The 16402-nt window shown below is 42.6% G+C and overlaps 1 protein-coding gene across 1 annotated transcript; it reads left to right on the forward strand.

Moving 5' to 3' along the window:
- The first annotated feature begins 1827 nt into the window (after window positions 1–1827).
- Window positions 1828–15609, forward strand: lrrc75ba (leucine rich repeat containing 75Ba). The gene is made up of 4 exons (XM_076104611.1): window positions 1828–2836; window positions 5322–5450; window positions 6912–7024; window positions 13282–15609. Exons 1-4 carry the CDS (start codon window positions 2552–2554, stop codon window positions 13886–13888), a joined length of 1134 nt encoding a protein of 377 aa, XP_075960726.1. The 5' UTR covers window positions 1828–2551; the 3' UTR covers window positions 13889–15609.
- Window positions 15610–16402: the final 793 nt, after the last annotated feature.

The raw sequence follows: 16402 nt of genomic DNA on the forward strand, positions 1-16402 counted from the left end.
GAGCCTGTGGGCTGCTGCTGCTGCTGTGATTGTGTCCAAATCGAATCACTATTATCCGGTTCTGGATCTTCCAGGTTCCCAGCCGCTCCAAGGAGGGGAATTTATGTAATGGACAGAGCTGATTTATAGCGGAAGACGACAATTACATATCTGTTTGTTGCAGATCACAAAAGCCTTCCTTCAGCCTTTGTGTGTACGTCACTCTCGCTGCACGGGGGTTGTTTTATGAAATATCAGCTGGAGCTTGTTCATATTTTCATCCCTCAGCTAGAAGCATATTTAATTTTGGCTTTTCTGCTAGGGATAAAGTCTCACCTGCCAGGTCTCCCTCCAGGTGTTTTCACACAATACAGGGGAAGGCTTGTCTGTGCCTATATACTCAGCAGTAAATCAAATCACACACTGCTGTTGTTCCTCTGTGACAGGTGAAACGCAGCCTGCAGAAACAGAGCGAAGGCCACAACTGAAAAGGGGGTGATGTCATGTGTTTGTGTGGGTGTCTGCAGTCCTTTAATAATACAAAGTCATAGACATGCTCTGTTGTGTGTGCTGCACCTATACTTTGCGGTTCATGGTCAGCGTCTTAACCCCTAAACTAAGGGGACACCCCTATTACAATGTTTTGCTGCTCACGGTTGCTCTTCATGATTTGTGTGCTATCTTGAGAATGTTGATTTCACTGCCCTATGTTGTTACTTTATAACCTTTCACTTAATTGGTTTTTAAACATCTTGCCAAAAGAATGCAGTTGAATCTTAGCCAGCTTGCTAACCTTAGCACATTTACAGAATAATGTGTGTTGTGGTTTTAAATAAAGAAAATGAGAAAATCCACCCACTTATTGACTTATTTCAAGAGGCACAAAGTTAAAACTAATCATCAAAGTTATCTAGCGGTGAGGTTTCAGATTGCAACCAAAGTAAACTTCTGTTGTGTGACAAGCCCGTAGGAGAACTACGGCGGCCGGTGCAAAAACGTGAATGTCCCTATCTGGAGCAGTGTTTGGTTTGTCTGTTCTGGGCTTCTGTAGAAACAAAATTCAAGCAGCAGAGGCCGAGATATTCTGACTTGAGTCCGTAGTTTGGGTCAAGCGCCTGAAAACTAGGATCATACATTTCCCACAGTGCAACCCAATGTATTTCATGAGCCTCCTAAATGACCACGTCTTTCAAACCTCCAGTTTTTAACACAAGTTTTCTGTTAAAGTCTCAAGCCCAAGCTGAGATAACCCTAATGTAGATCCTTGCGCCTACGAGGATCCCAGATAGGGAACATTGCTCTGTCCGGTTGTTGTAGCACTCAGACATTGGATTCTCACTGTGCTTTAATAGCATTGATGGCACAGCACGATCCTGTGGATAACACCAACCTAAACAAAAATGTCACATAAGAGCAGGAAAGACAGTTCTGTCTAGCATGTGTTTTAAAAATGAGTTATTTCATCAGCATTGCTTCAAGAGTCAACATTCTGACAAAACTAATTCATAGTATGGTGGTGATTCATGACATTAATGGTGCCAGACAATCATAATTACAACCTATACGAAAATATACAGCAGGCAGGGTCCAGGGAGGATACAGTGGTGCAGGGGAAAGCTTAAGAAGAGAGCATCAACCCCCCCCCCCCCCCCCCCCTGCTCCACTCAATAACTGTACACACGTCATATCAGAAAATAAGGTCAAACCAGGATCAAAGTCCTTCAATCCACAATGATGGGACCTACAGCAGGATGCATATTAAGTTCTCCCACAAATTACCCTTTAGGGTCCAAGGACCAAGATAATTCACATGACAGAAACACACTCTGGGACATGGACGTAGTTCAAATAATGACAGTGGCTTAGTGGAGTTGACAAGTGCAAACAGGATTTGACAGCTTGTGCAATGGCTAAGGGACAACAGGTTTGCCAAAAACAAGTTGATATTTGTACTGGGCCAATGACAAACCACATATTATTGGGCATCTGGGTAAATAAGGAACAAGCTGCAACTTTAGTGTCTTAATTTCTAGTCATCTGGAGGACTTCAGCATGATTTATCTGATTGTGCATTTGTCACATGGTTGTCTAAGATATAACAACACTGACATCTTTTTTTTTTTTTATTATTTGTTTTTATCCTCCCTTGTAGCTGATCGTAACAGAGTGTAATTTCAAGCATTGGAAGAGAGATGCGTAGCGGGCATCTGATTGGTCGGACGCTCCACGTTGCTCAAATCTAAACAGCAGCGTAAAGCAGAGACAGCCAGCGGATGAAGCAGCCGGAGCGTCCTCATCATCCGAGCCAAGCGCACGTAGCCCGCGGTGGGGAAAAAAATAAATCAAAATAGCAATGTGTGCCGGGTGCACGAGAGAGTCGTGATAAATTAGACTGTCGAGGTTCTGCACCGGATCAACGCAGCCACGCAGCGCCAGACAACACGGCGCTGTATTTCTGCCCTCCGCCACTGAGGAGCATCTAACAAAAACTAGGTCTGATCATGGGTTCCTCTTGGTAATATTGTCTGAGCTGCAACACAAACGCCGCCTGCATCTGTAGAAAAACAACACAATGGGCTCCAGACTGAGCAGGCAGAGCAGCCTGGACAATGAGAATTTCTCCAAAAAGCGACGCAAGCTTCTAGATGGCTCCGGAGAGAGCGACGTCAGGGGCAGCCGAGGCGGCGGGGACTTTCTGTTTGCGATGATGCTGAAATCAGACAAACTGCCTGGGATGCTGCGGAGGACCAACCACAGCCCGTACATCAGGCGAGTGACGTGGATCAAAGAGATACAGAAGCTGCTCCGTGACCGCAGGATGGAGCAGGCAACCGACGTGCTCAAACTACTGAGGAAGGTAAGGAAGATGAAACTGCACACAGCTCGGCCTCAGGGAAGTCAGACCTATTTACATACTGGAGCCTACTTCCTTAAGCCAGCAGCCATACATCCTCAAAGCAACAGATGAGAACAAGCAGATGTTCATGTGTGTGATTGCACTTTGTTTTGTGCTGCATGCCTTAAGTCTTATAGTTCCACAGGTGCTTTAATCCCCTCCTGCGGGCTCTGCTCTGCACCCCAGCCCTCCTCGCCCCTCGTTTCCCCCTCGAGGTGACTCCGCATGCATGGCCTCGCTGGTTCTGCCACTTCCAGAAGCATTTGTTTTTATAGAAAGTAGGCCACTGCCAGAGCGTTGCACCTGTGACACGCTGTTTCAGTGGCAGACGGTTTGTGACTCACCACATTGTTCACTCTCACCGAGAGTAAACATGCTCCATGTTGTCATTTGATTTGACGGGATGACCTGCCTCTGAATTAGGACATGGCCAACCAACAAACGGCCATTGCGTTATCCCAAATGTCATTGCCTGTGGATGGGATCTTGATATGATATATATATATAATATATCTATTATGGCCAGAGTCTCACCTCTCCTTAGGCTGTTCTAACGTTCCCATTAGAGAGACCTGCCCCCTCCATCCCTCTCCACTACAAATATCTCTCTCTCTCTCTCTCTCTCTCTCTCTCTCTCTCTCTCTCTCTCTCTCTCTCTCTCTCTGTCTCTGTCTCTGTCTCTCTATCTATTTTTCTCTCGGCAATGGCCTGTGCTCCAGCAGCAACAATGGAAGCGCTGGAGTCCTGTGTTCCACCAAACTAAATATTCTTCTTCTCCTAAAGCTTTTATTAACTCTAGGCCTATAAAAAGGTCACAGAAATAATAAATATAGACTGCCGTCATCGCCTTGATAGTGTCACGTGCTAGAGTCCTGTGAAACCCTTGTGATGTTAGGTGATTTTCACTGAAGGATTACTCGTGTTTTTTGCTTTTTGGCTGAGGACAATCTGTAAAACCCACTGCCAAAACCACAGTTGTTTTAAAGAGCTCTAGCAGTATATCTTCACTTGACCGTGACAGTACTTTTAAGCAGGTAATGTTGTTGAATATGTTTCACAATGTCCAGCTCCACTATGCTGAGTAAAGGATGTTGGATCTTAATCAGAGGTTTGTTTTCATAGCCTTCTCTTCACCGGCTGTGGGATATGTAGCATCCGACCCGTGTAGAAATATGTAGGTGCATCGAAGATGTGACAGCGAGCCTCATTTGTTTTGCTTGTCCTCAGGCCCCCTCTGTCTTTTAGCTGTCGGCCAATCCTGTTTTAATTACCCTGAAGCCTTGACACAGGAGAGAGTAGAACCTCCTTAATCAAGCCGAGGAGATAAACTGGCTGGCCTCGGCTCCATGACAGCTACGTCACAGGGGACATGGGCTCGCTCCTTCTAAATGAGCTTCCTTTTTATTTAATAAGCCTTACTTTATCTTTACTCGCAGCATTGCAGACAGATATCTGAGAGATTCAAACTGTCTATTACAATCAATGCTGATTGTGTTCGCGAGAAAAGAATGTGCGTGCGTCTGGATGCAGGTGTGTGCAGGCTGCACGTGCCTGTCTCAAAGGCTTGACTCTCTCATTAAAGATGCATGGGCTGTACATGTGCTTGTCATAGTTTGCCTCATTGGGACCTTGGGGAAGGACATGTTGATGAAGGCGGATTACAGTTCGGTTCACACAGCTGAACTGTTGCTTGTCTCACCACACTCGACAGGTCATCACAAATCTGCTTTTTTTTCAGTTGGTTTGATTTGTTGCTTTTTTTTTTTTTTTTTTTACAGAAGATCCTTTTGGATTTGTCATATTTGTGAGTAAGCTGCAATGACGGCTGTCAGTTCTGACCTCTTTGCCGATGCATTCATGTGCTGCACAAACGTTTCAACCACATGTACTCCCACTGACATATTTCTGTTAGGTAAAAGGAATTATACAAGAATTGTGGTTAGAGAGATACATGTGTTTTGAAAACAACATTCAGCCAGGGGATTAAAGGCATTTTTGAGATTTCCAAGGAGGATATGGAAAGATCAGGGATAGTACAACAGTGTCATCTTATAGTTTAGCTTGCATATTCCTTAAAGTATGGAAAAATGACCTCACAAAAAACCTTGCAAACAGTTGGGGCCGTGGCATTTTAAGATATGTGTGGAGTGATGCCATGGTGTTGTGCCAAAACGCAGTGTTCCATGTGATTCCCCCAAGAGCTCACATTCCTACTGTAGATGAAAAAGCTCTCCTTTAATGAATATTTAAAACAAAACACTTTTATCTTTCCATCTCGAGTCACATTGCCCGTGACACAGCAGGGCCCTATTTCCATCGCTAATGCATTTTTTTCCTCAGGTCCAAAGTCACACTTTTAGATGCCTGATTATAATTATTGCAGGGTGTTTCTTATGTTTTCACCTTGCTGTGATTGTGATTCATCTCATGTTGTCTGCTTTGGTAGGATCTTGGTTTGGAAGGCACCTCGCTCAATGACATCTTATACAAAAACGCTGCCTTCCTCAACCTGGTGGACCCGATCTCTCACGAGCTGCTGCTCGGCCTGGCTCGAGAGATGCAGTGTCCTAAGAAGGTCAGTCTACTTGGTTCTTCCTTTGCGTAACACTTGCAGAGTATCCACAGAGATCCAGCTTGAAATTGGTATTCTGCAAAACAAAGCTTTCTCCTAAGAATACTCCCCTGATGGTTTCCTTTTGTTAAGTAAGATCAATGAAAATCCAATCAGAGGATGTTATCGACTTGCATTTCTACCGGCGGATGGTGAAAATAAATCCTTCTGACACATTTTGGCCTACTTATGAACAGCTAGAAATAGGAACATCTATTTAATGTTAATCCGAGATAATTATGTTTCTCTTATTTTCCTTCTGCCATTTTGTTCTATGCACTTTGTTAAATTTATTGAAGTATGTCTTGAGACTTAAACGGGACATGTCAAAGTAATTTTCAGATTCATACTTGTATTTTGGGGTTTTAAGTCCCCCAATCGAAAATGCCCAGTCTGCTCTGACTGGCTAGGAAGATACTATTGGTGCACCTTTGCAAAGGTTGTTCTCAAGGGGAGATACTCAGATGGGGGGGGGCTAAATCTGAATAGTGAGGAAAAGTCCCGCCCCTTCCTGTGGACCACCATAGTGCGTTATTTTGGGAAAATGATGCATGTTACAATTTTTGGATCCCCTTTGAATCGTGCCATGAATTACACACAGAATGTTTTAAAATGTAAAAGATCATTTTGAAAGTCGGGAATGTCACTTTTTACCTTGGCTAGCTAGCCAGCCAAGGTAACGGCCCTGTTGGTGTTGGTGACGTACATTGTGCGAGGAGAGAGATGTAGTTTACTGAGCGTTTCACACAAAACTAAATGGATCTTGACTGTCAAAATTATCTTTTAAATTGACAAACATCATATTTGTAATTTATGGCACAATACAAACATTTTACATATTTTTCTGAAAATAAGGTCCCATGGGGGACACCTGAAGGGGAGGGAACTGGGTTAACTTATACCCAAGTGATAAGAAATCAAATAGAACATTAAATAATAAGGCTGTGTTTTGTGCACAAAAATAAATTAATTGCTCAGTATGTCTCAAGAATCAACGGTGAATACTTCATTATTTTTGATGTACCCAATGGCCACCAGCAACCACAACATGGCTAATGAACTGACATTACCAGTGTTTACCAGTCGCTGTGTTAAATCCCCCCCCCCCCACCGATGCACACTGCATGTGATTCGATTTTCTTGCTCCAACAAGGCAGGTAAATTGTGTTTTGTTCAGTAGTAGCTCAAGGCGACACAAATAATAACAAACCGTTCTGTTCGTGTGAAAGATCTTACGGTTACAGGTGGGTACGTTTTGGAAAATTGGGGAAACTTAAAGGCCAGAAAGTGTGAAATAATGAATAGCAAATATGTTTAGTCTTGAACACACAAGCACGAAATCTCATTTTGAAAGCTGCTGTGTCACTACTGTTAGTCTCTTTGTTCTGCATACCATTTTTATTATCTTTCTGCACTGTTCTACAGGATGCAGACACCAGAAAGTCTTCTGATAAGATTTGCCGACAGCTGATCTACCACCTGACCCCGCACTCAAAGTGGCTGAGGCAGAGCATGTCCAGACGGAAATCCCAGGCCTGGTAAGCCCATCTGTCCAGACATCCAGTCTGTAATAAATCTGCAGCTACGCACAACAGTCAGCAGAGCTCAGCTCCATGTCGAACTGTAGAGATTTCCATCTTTGTAGCTGTCATTGAACTAGGACGGAGCTGGCCACAGGCTGACCTGGTGGGAACACCATGGTAACCACAGCTGTCAGTCATCTTTCTTTTTCAAGTGCTTATAAGGTCCGTCCTGTGGATGTACATTGCCACTGGCCTCTCTCGCTATTAAAAAGTGGCGTAGCAACAAATCTGTCCATCTGTTTGCTGAAGAAAAGCTGGGAGGGTTGTGTTATAATGTAATTATACTCGTCTTGATGAAAGACTGGAATTAGCCTGTGTACCGACTCAGGTGTTGGTTAGTAATGCTATTCATAAACAGGCTATCATAATACTTTCTCGTGTAATTGCTTATTCTGCGGCCGACTAGACGCCATATACAATGCAATCATTTTCTGAAGGTGAAAACAATCTGAGGATAGAGAAGGAGACAATGGGAACACAATGAGATGAGACAGGTTCATTATGTCTCAGTCTGAGGTATCAACACGCAGTATCAGAGGACAGCAAAGACATAATTGCAGGGATCTGTCAGGAGGACATTATGCGGAGCTGTACACGCAGGGCTTTGTTGTGCTCATGGACGTTTAATTCAGCCCAGAAGAGGAAAGACTGGATTTAACTGACACTGATGGCGTCTCTAAAAATGTGCAGATACATACGATTGCTAAATTCCTAGCTGAAGGGGCTTTTTTTTTTTTTTTTTTTCGCTTCGTAAACCTGCAGAGAGAGAGAGAGAGAGACACAGTCTGACACTGGCTGAGACAGCAGGAGCAACATGAATCATTAAAACAGAAATCCACCCTAAAACAGAATATTAATAGCCTAAAGAAGATGCTGTGAGCTCTGACAGCTTCGAAATACCTGGTTAGTTTTTTTACCCAGTTAGTTTTCCATTTATCGTTATGAAAGAGTTCAGCTCAGGTTGTAGTGTATTGTATTGCAGTGTGGGCTCGTAGGGTTGGAAATGTTCAGAGATTGTTTGTTTTAGAAAAAGTTTGACTTTTTTGGAAATACACTTATTTGCTTTCTTGTCCAAAGCTAGAAAAGATAAATGACTCATCTGTACAGTAAATATGAAGCTGCAGCCTACAGACGATTAGCTTAGCTTAGCATACATACTGGAAATTAAGGGAAACAGCTATCCTGGCTCTGTCGGAAGGTAACAAATTCTGCCTACCAGCACCTCTAAAGCTCACTAAATAAGACAAATATCTGGTTTTAATTTGTATTCTACTGTCAGACAGGGCCAGGCTGCTGTTTCCCCTCGTATCCAGTCTTTGTGCTAAGCTAAGCTAACTGTCTCCTGACTGTAGATTCATACTTAGCACACAGACATGAAAGTGGTATCAATCTTCTCGTCTAATTCTCTGCAAACAAAGGTGATTAAGCGTATTTCCCAAAATATTGAATTCTTCCTTCATCAAATAGGGATTTAAATGTCCACATTTAGAAGAAAAGCATAAAAAATATTGTTGTAGGGTGGATTTTGTCTCCCTTTAACTTCCATCTTTGTTCAGTTGCAGGCAAACTGCCCTCATCGGTGCAAAAATGCAAAAATCCCACCTCTGAGAGATTTCTCTGTTCTCAGAGGAAACAGAAACGGCTCAGTCCATTTTAATGCCACCGGATTGTTCATCCCTTCATGATCCAGCATTAGCACTGAACACCGGCCGTTCTGCAGACTGCACACACATTTCTAACTGAAATGCCATACTGAATTAATGTCTGAATCTCACTAATCCTGTTAATCTATCTAACTAGTTTATTTGGGTTTTGCTCTAAATGTTTTCTTTTTTTTCCACATTAAATGAGAGAGCTTGTCAATAAGCTTTGATGGAAGCAGTGACCCAGAAACGCTGGCGAGGCGCTCACTCCCTTGGGGTAATTTCATGTGAGCATATAAAAATCAGCAACACTTTTGTAACCATTTTTCTCTTTCTTCCTGTTCAATCAGCCTTTTCTGACCTCGTAATTACTTGGTTCCTTTGTTATCTAAACGCTCAGAAACTAAATAACCAAAACTACCCTTCAGTTGCCGCTGCCTTTTTAGTTTCCACATCACCTGTTCTCAAATTTACCAATAAACATGATGTTGTGCATTGTAGCATAATAGGCATGTTAAAGCTTACTCCAGGGCCCATTAGTAATTTTACTGAGTGATACAGCTTCAGGAAAATACAGAATAAGATGCAGAAAGGACAAAGTGGTCAGCCCAGTTCCTCGGGTTGTGACCAAAACATCGATCAAACAAAAAGATATGGGGCGGATAATTATGTGCAGGAACTGCCTTTGTTGATATGGACTGTGAGCTGTGAGGTTCCTGCACCTTGAAGGACAATGCAGTAGTGTGAGTGTGTCTGTGTGCCACTGCAGCACACTCCTCTATAGTCTTGCGTATATAATGCCTCGTCAAATGAATTACAAATATAAATGTCAGGGAGCAGATGTGATTAGACTACTCATCTCGTGTCTCTCCTGCACAGTTTAGCTTCAGCCATCAGAGGGCTAATACGAATAATAGAGCAAACCGTAAAATGACTCTGCAGAAAACAAAAAGACAAGGCAATAAAAGCCTGCGAGGGAAAGCAAGATGCAAATAAAGTCCTGGAAATGATTTATTTCAAAGATGAAATAAAACGGGATGTTGCCACCCACCAACTGTTCAACACGTGCATTTTAACATTTAACATTCTGATCTTATTTTTCCAAATAGCATTTCCCTAAATCTCAATTAGCTTCAGATAACACTCCAGTTATGAATATTTATGTTAATAAATAATTAGAGCGATTCCATTCACGCCAACTGAATTCAAATGCTGCCTCGTTATATTAAATCAATGACACACACAGACTGATGAGCCACACGTCGCGCTTTACACATCACATTAATTGACTACTTAATGGATTATGGATGGATATTCTTTAAGACTTCATGTTTTTTGCGAATAGATTTACTAGCATCCACTATTACTAACATGTTGTCATTTGTTTTATTACTGGCTTAAATTCAGCAGTTCATTTGGTGCACGGAGGGATTATTTCTCTCTGCGTGCTGCTTAGAGCATCTACAATAGCAACATATATTAAATGTGATTTTTCTTAATACACCCATATTTCCTTTTTAATCAGTTTTTATCGCTTACCTATAAACTAGTTCTGTCATATAAACTGAAACCTGATGCCAGCGTTCTTGCGGATCTGAAGACGGCAAAAAAGATGGCCGCTAGACGTTATCGGTGATTTCTGGTGTCGGATTAATCTGGAGGAAGGATAAAAGAGGCTTCCGGAGAGGACGACTTAGACATCCATTTTTTTCTGAGCTCAAAAGGATGAGCCTGTCTGACAAAGGAAGAAGTTGTGTGATCAAAACCTATTCACACCTGGAAGGGAGCCAGTGCCAGGCCACAGTCATTAGGACTTCTGTGCCTCTGGAGAAGATGAGGGTTCTGTCATATAAAAGGCCAGACAATAGAGAGGGGGGGGGGCTGTGCTTCACAAGATTTTGATAAAGATAGAGCAGTCTTGATAAATGTCTCATAGATTTTGTACTCAACAGCTGATTAAACTACATTTTAGCCTTGCTTCATGAGTGGGTTTTAACACTCCTTTTTTTGTGTTTTACAATGAATACAAATGCCCTAAAGCATGACGTTTGTGCTCTTCAAGCCATCACCTGCTTCTAAAATGAAGCACTCAGTGCTGCTCAGGCTACATCCACTTTCAACGGGCCCAAAAAACACTGTAAAGCATGACAAGTGACAGGTACTGCAGTGGATGTCACAGTAAGTCACTGGGCGCCGGAGGATGTTATAATTCACTCTGACACCGAATCAGTGTTACGGGCCACTTCAGTAACAGCTCAAGTTAAACACACCACATCCCTTGCCCTTTTGGAAACAAAAGGCCATCACCGTGTGTAAATAATGCAAAAATATTTTCAGCTGCAACGTAGAGCAATAGCTAACGCTGCAGAAAAGTGTCAGAGTATCACTTGTGTTCACGTTCATCCTCAAATCCTGCTTGTGTTACACAATATCCTCGAAGGGCTTTAAGGTTTACAAAGCCTTGTGCTATGAGTTCATGCACCAAAACACACAGATGTCCTGCACATATCACTCTCTACTCACATATTTGATACAGTTTCCTTCAATGACATGTCATTCACTTTATGAATCACCTCAATATTCTGCGTCACACACAAAAAAACGTTCATATAAAACTAGAAAGCAGCCCGGTTAAACAATCCTCTAAATCAGGGGTCTTCAACGTTTTTCAGGCCAAGGACCCCCAAACTGATAGAGAGATGGAGCAGGGACCCCCGACTATATATATTGTATAAAATTGTGTTTTATATTAAATGGGCCTAGTACCGTGTATACCTCTTTATTGTGCATTCAATACTAAGCTATTCAAATAATACACAGGTTCATATATTCATGTTTTTATTTTAAACGTGTGCAAGGTACAGTGAGTAGGGAGGCCGTGCCGCTGCCATTTATAAACATACCTTGTCAGCTGATACCAGTGCCAATATCAACGTTGTCTGTCAATTGCATGATAATCATGCACACAAGCTTTTCAAACTGATGTTTTCATTTTAAACATAAATGTGGAAACGAAAAATGAATGATGGCCTATTAGTGTCACTGCCATGCATAAAGATACCTGTTATCTTTCATACAATACTGAACTATTAAAATAATGGACAGATTGATGTTTAGAGAAAAAAAAATTATTATTTTTTTTTTTTTAATTGTCTAATAAACCAAAAATTTCGCAGACCCCCTGTTGAAGACCTCTGCTCAAAATGTGTTATTTTAATAATGGAAAGTGGTTCTAAATGTTTAATCGGCATTGAAAAACAATGTTTGCTTGAGTCATGATGATGAAACTAAAAATCAATGAAGTCACAATGTCTTTATGTGATCCACTAACACTAATGGATCGTCAGTTAATGATGTTAATGTTAAATCACAGTTATGTCATATATTCAGTTGTATGCCACCAAATTGGCTGGAATCCAGTTACATAGAAAAGGGCATCATCCTCTCTGACAGCAGAACAATACCTTTTCTCAAAGATACTGTATTTGAAACTGTTTATATCAAACTGGTGGACAGATGTAAACATGGTTTGGTTTCAGTGCACCATTGTCTTCTTTGCTACACTACCCTTCTTGCAAAAACAACAATTATGATAACACAATTTTCAAAAACTCGCACTCCCATTGCTTTCGTAAAAGCTGATAAAAATTGTGTTTGTGTTATGTAACATCATTCCAGCTCATTTGGTGGCATAGGCTATAAATGAATGTATGAAGTAACTATTTGTTAAAAGTTATAATCCTTACTTGATCATCTATTAACTAACGCATGAAGTCATAGTGACGGAATCATTTATTAATGGGGAGCAACAAGAATGCATGATACATCATGCATTAGTGAAGCATTACTGTGTTTTGTAACCTGATAACAATGTGTTACCGGCAATCAAGGAAGTGCAGATTGCCCTTCCTTAAAAGAAAATGGCAGAAATGTTAAAAAATGCCTGTATTTAAAGTGGCAATGTTATGAAAATAATTCCTGTTTCTGCACTACTTCAGATCCACACACAAACTAACTTGTTCCTTTGCCTGACTTTTCACCAAATGTAAACAACATGTCAACAAATTGTTGACATCTTGGTCACTAAAAAGAAGCATAGAAGAAACCATGACTTCTTCGGTGGAGATAATAACATCATCTCAACAGAGCATTTCCAAAAGAATAATCTCCTTCCTTTCAGATCTGATAAATATAGTGGCCAAGTAGCTTCTATTCAAGTTTCATATTTTCCTAAATCACATTATAGTTTATCTGTTAAGTACCAAACTGTTGTGGCCCTGTGCTGTAGGGAGCTCTGTCCTTTAAGCTCAAGCTGCTGGCTCGTTCGGATGTTTTGGCTCCTCTGTTTACACTAGTAAATCCCCATGCTGGAGTCTCTGTGTCAGCCTTCCGCTCCGTGCCGGCCCAGTCACCCCCTCCTTTATACAGCACAGGACACATTACATAAAACCAGGGCCTTGTTCCCAAATCACATCCTTTCACCTCACAGCAACAACTTTAACTGGTTTATGTATTGTCAAAGAGTCATCGAAGTAATCTCACTCTCTTTCTCTTCATTGTCCTCAACAGTCTCAAGACAACCCTACAGAAAAAGCTGTGCAGTGACTCGGTCGACCTATCAGGCGTCGCCCTGTCCACCCGCGATGTCCGTCAAGTTGCCTTCTACCTCCAAAACAACAGAGACAGCGTGGTGGCCGTGGACATCAGCTTCACTGAACTCCAGGACGAGAACCTGAAGATTCTCCTGCCCCTTCTCGCATCGTTGCCCAAACTCAGCACCCTGGCTCTGAACGGTAACCGCCTCACCCTGGCTGTACTCAAAGACCTCACAGAGATGCTCAAAGACCCCAAGATGTTCTCCAGCCTGGCCTGGATCGACCTGGGCAACAACGTGGATATTTTTACAATGCCTCAGCCGCTGCTGGTCGCGTTGCGTCGCCGCTGTAGCCTGAAGAGCAGCTTACCAACTATCTACGAGTACACAGAGGGTCAACCCTACTGCTACCACCTGGAGACTTCCATCGAGGAGCCCAGCCTCTATGAGGAGGAAGAGGAGGAGGAAGAAGAGGCGGAGGATAACGAGGATGAGATGGGGAACAAATTTGAACTGGAGCCGTGGAGTTTAGGGGAAAAGCAGCTCTCCAAAGACTTCACCCTTCACTACTGTGAGAGGTGATGGGGTATTCTCACTCTGAGGCTCTTTCAACTGTGGTTGAAACGTCGTCCCACAGCACTCCGTTACCTCCTTCGCCCTCACACCACGAGCCCAGTCACCCTTTGAGGCACAAGGGAGACCAGTGCCCACATTGTCTCGTCCCAACACAGCTACCAGGCTATTCCTAACCATCTCTGAGTTAACCCACACAAGACGAAAGTGAAGCGACGACGGCGGACTTACTGTGTTGGTAGATGGTGCTCTTGGGAACAAGGTGCGGTTTCATTGGAGGGGGGCTGGAAGAGTTAATGAAGCGGTGTTCTCTCTCTCTCTCTCTCTCTCTCTCTCTCTCTCTCTCCTCTCTATTTCCCCCCTCTATCACTCTCTCTCTCTGATAGTGGCAGCTGAGGAGCCAATCCGAAGGAGATTTAGATCAGTTGGTGTGATGGAGGCGTAGCATCCCGGCGGTGGCTGAAGTGGAACTCGAGTTAGTTTGGAAACAGAGGGTCCCTCTGGGTTCTCTACCAGGACTGAGACTATCTCTGGCAGGCAGGGCCTAGCTCCACATTGTGTGTTCTCTGTTAATCTCTCAACAAAAGCTATGACACAAGTTCAACAGACTATACAGCCGACGACCCGTCACGTGACCCCAGCAAAACTGCTATGTCAAGACTTTTTGCGTTTTCCCCCCCTTTCCAAATGTCCACTTGTGAATACCCACGCAGCCCTTGTGTAGATGTAAATGAGGACACAAACCATGGTTCTCTTGTGTTTCCACGGGCTATTTTTGTGCACTTTTGGTGAACAAAGCAATCTTAGAAGACAACAGGTAGGACTCAACAATGGGTTGCTGTCACTGATTGTTTTTTGATATTCACCTCTTTGTAATTATTGAGCTGTTGTAGTCATCACCACAGTGTTTCAGTGCATTTATAACACCACAGCCAAGTGTTAATATGGGCCACCGAGCAGTGCTGCCCGTCCTACTGCCGTTTGTCTCTACAAACATGTTGTCATTTCCATTTGTTGATAGCGTACTTCAGCGGCCCTGTGTTTGTTATGCGACACAGCCATGACTGTTATCTTGGTTACAGTCTGTCTACAGTAGCACATAATGATTAAGTTAGACTGACTGAAAGCACTTTAAGGGGACTCTTTTTTTGGGGGGGATTTTCGTTTCTCCATAGCATATACTTTGTGTACATTCATAACTAGAGATATTTACAAAGCTGAAGCTGAACGCATACCTCTTCAAGGTGAAATGATGACCATATGGCTCATGATTGTCGGAAGGATCATTGACAAACAACATACCTGCATCACCCAGATATATAATAAATGTTTAAGTGTGTGGGTTATATGTGTTTGTAACAGTAAAATGTCTGATTACTGCTGTAATTATTTGTGTTGTTGTTTTGGTGTTTCGTCTTGTGTCCGACTGTGTAATTATAATAATGACTCTAATTATGAAACTGAAGACAATGATCTCCTCCTGTAAGCTTGAGCAGTGAACAAAAAAGGTAAACGGCTGAAGGGATTACACAGAAAAACGGGAAATAGTTCAGTAAATGTCAAGTACACTCAGAGCGTACACCTTTCATGTCGAATGTTCCATTTGGATGATGGAGAGCACTGTCCACTTGGTTCGTAGTTTATGTTTCGTGTGTCAACGTCAAACTTGTAGCCAGTGTGTACTTGTCTCATGCCAATCACTGACTGCCAATAAAAGGACCAATCCCAACTGAAAAGTGATGTCTGGATTTGTTTTGTTTCGAAGATTTCCAGAATAAGTGTGTTGAACTGTTGCAACGTCTGGGTCATGAGCAGAACATGCCGCTGCTGACAGAAACAGAGGATTTATTTATGCAGCTTAGTCTGCAAATACGGCAATAAAAGAAATCCACTCGGGCCGTGCTGTTTGGGATTGGTTGCTGGAAGTGCTGTACTTGTTTCTGATCCAGCGGATCATCTGTGCCGCCGCGTGCCGTCAGGGAAACGCCTAAGCTGCCGACGTTTGCCAGGGAAAGGCAGGGTGTTCATCGCATGAGGCCCTACCCATGATCCTCTCCAGGCAACCTTTCGTTTCTGCTGTCAGACATGTTGATGTGGCATTTGCAACAGGTGGCTCCTATAAGGTCAGGGCACAGTGTGACTGTCATACCCCCTGAGGTCCAAATACCATGTGCTAGGGCAACAGAGCCGAACCCCCAAAAACACCAGGATCTTATTATCTGACCTTTTCCCTTCAGTGTTTTATTTCCCTGGATTTTGAATACAATTTAAAATAAACAAAAAAACTGTTTATTTGACTTTATTGTTTTAATTGAAAACATTTCCCATGCAGGCCTTTAAGCAGCTACTTGAAGTTCAGAATTTTTATTATTCTCAGGAAACTCCTCTCCTGTTTGTATGACTCACTATTTGATCTGATTATCTTGCTCCAGCTGGTGCATGCTCTGGCACAAAAATGAAAAGTAATTTATGAAAAACGGCACAGAGAAGTCACACAGACTGTTCAGAATACAATATAGCACA

The sequence above is a fragment of the Anarhichas minor genome, unplaced genomic scaffold, assembly GCF_050575085.1.
Source record: "Anarhichas minor isolate MPS153535 unplaced genomic scaffold, ASM5057508v1 ptg000030l, whole genome shotgun sequence".
Lineage (NCBI taxonomy): Eukaryota > Metazoa > Chordata > Actinopteri > Perciformes > Anarhichadidae > Anarhichas > Anarhichas minor.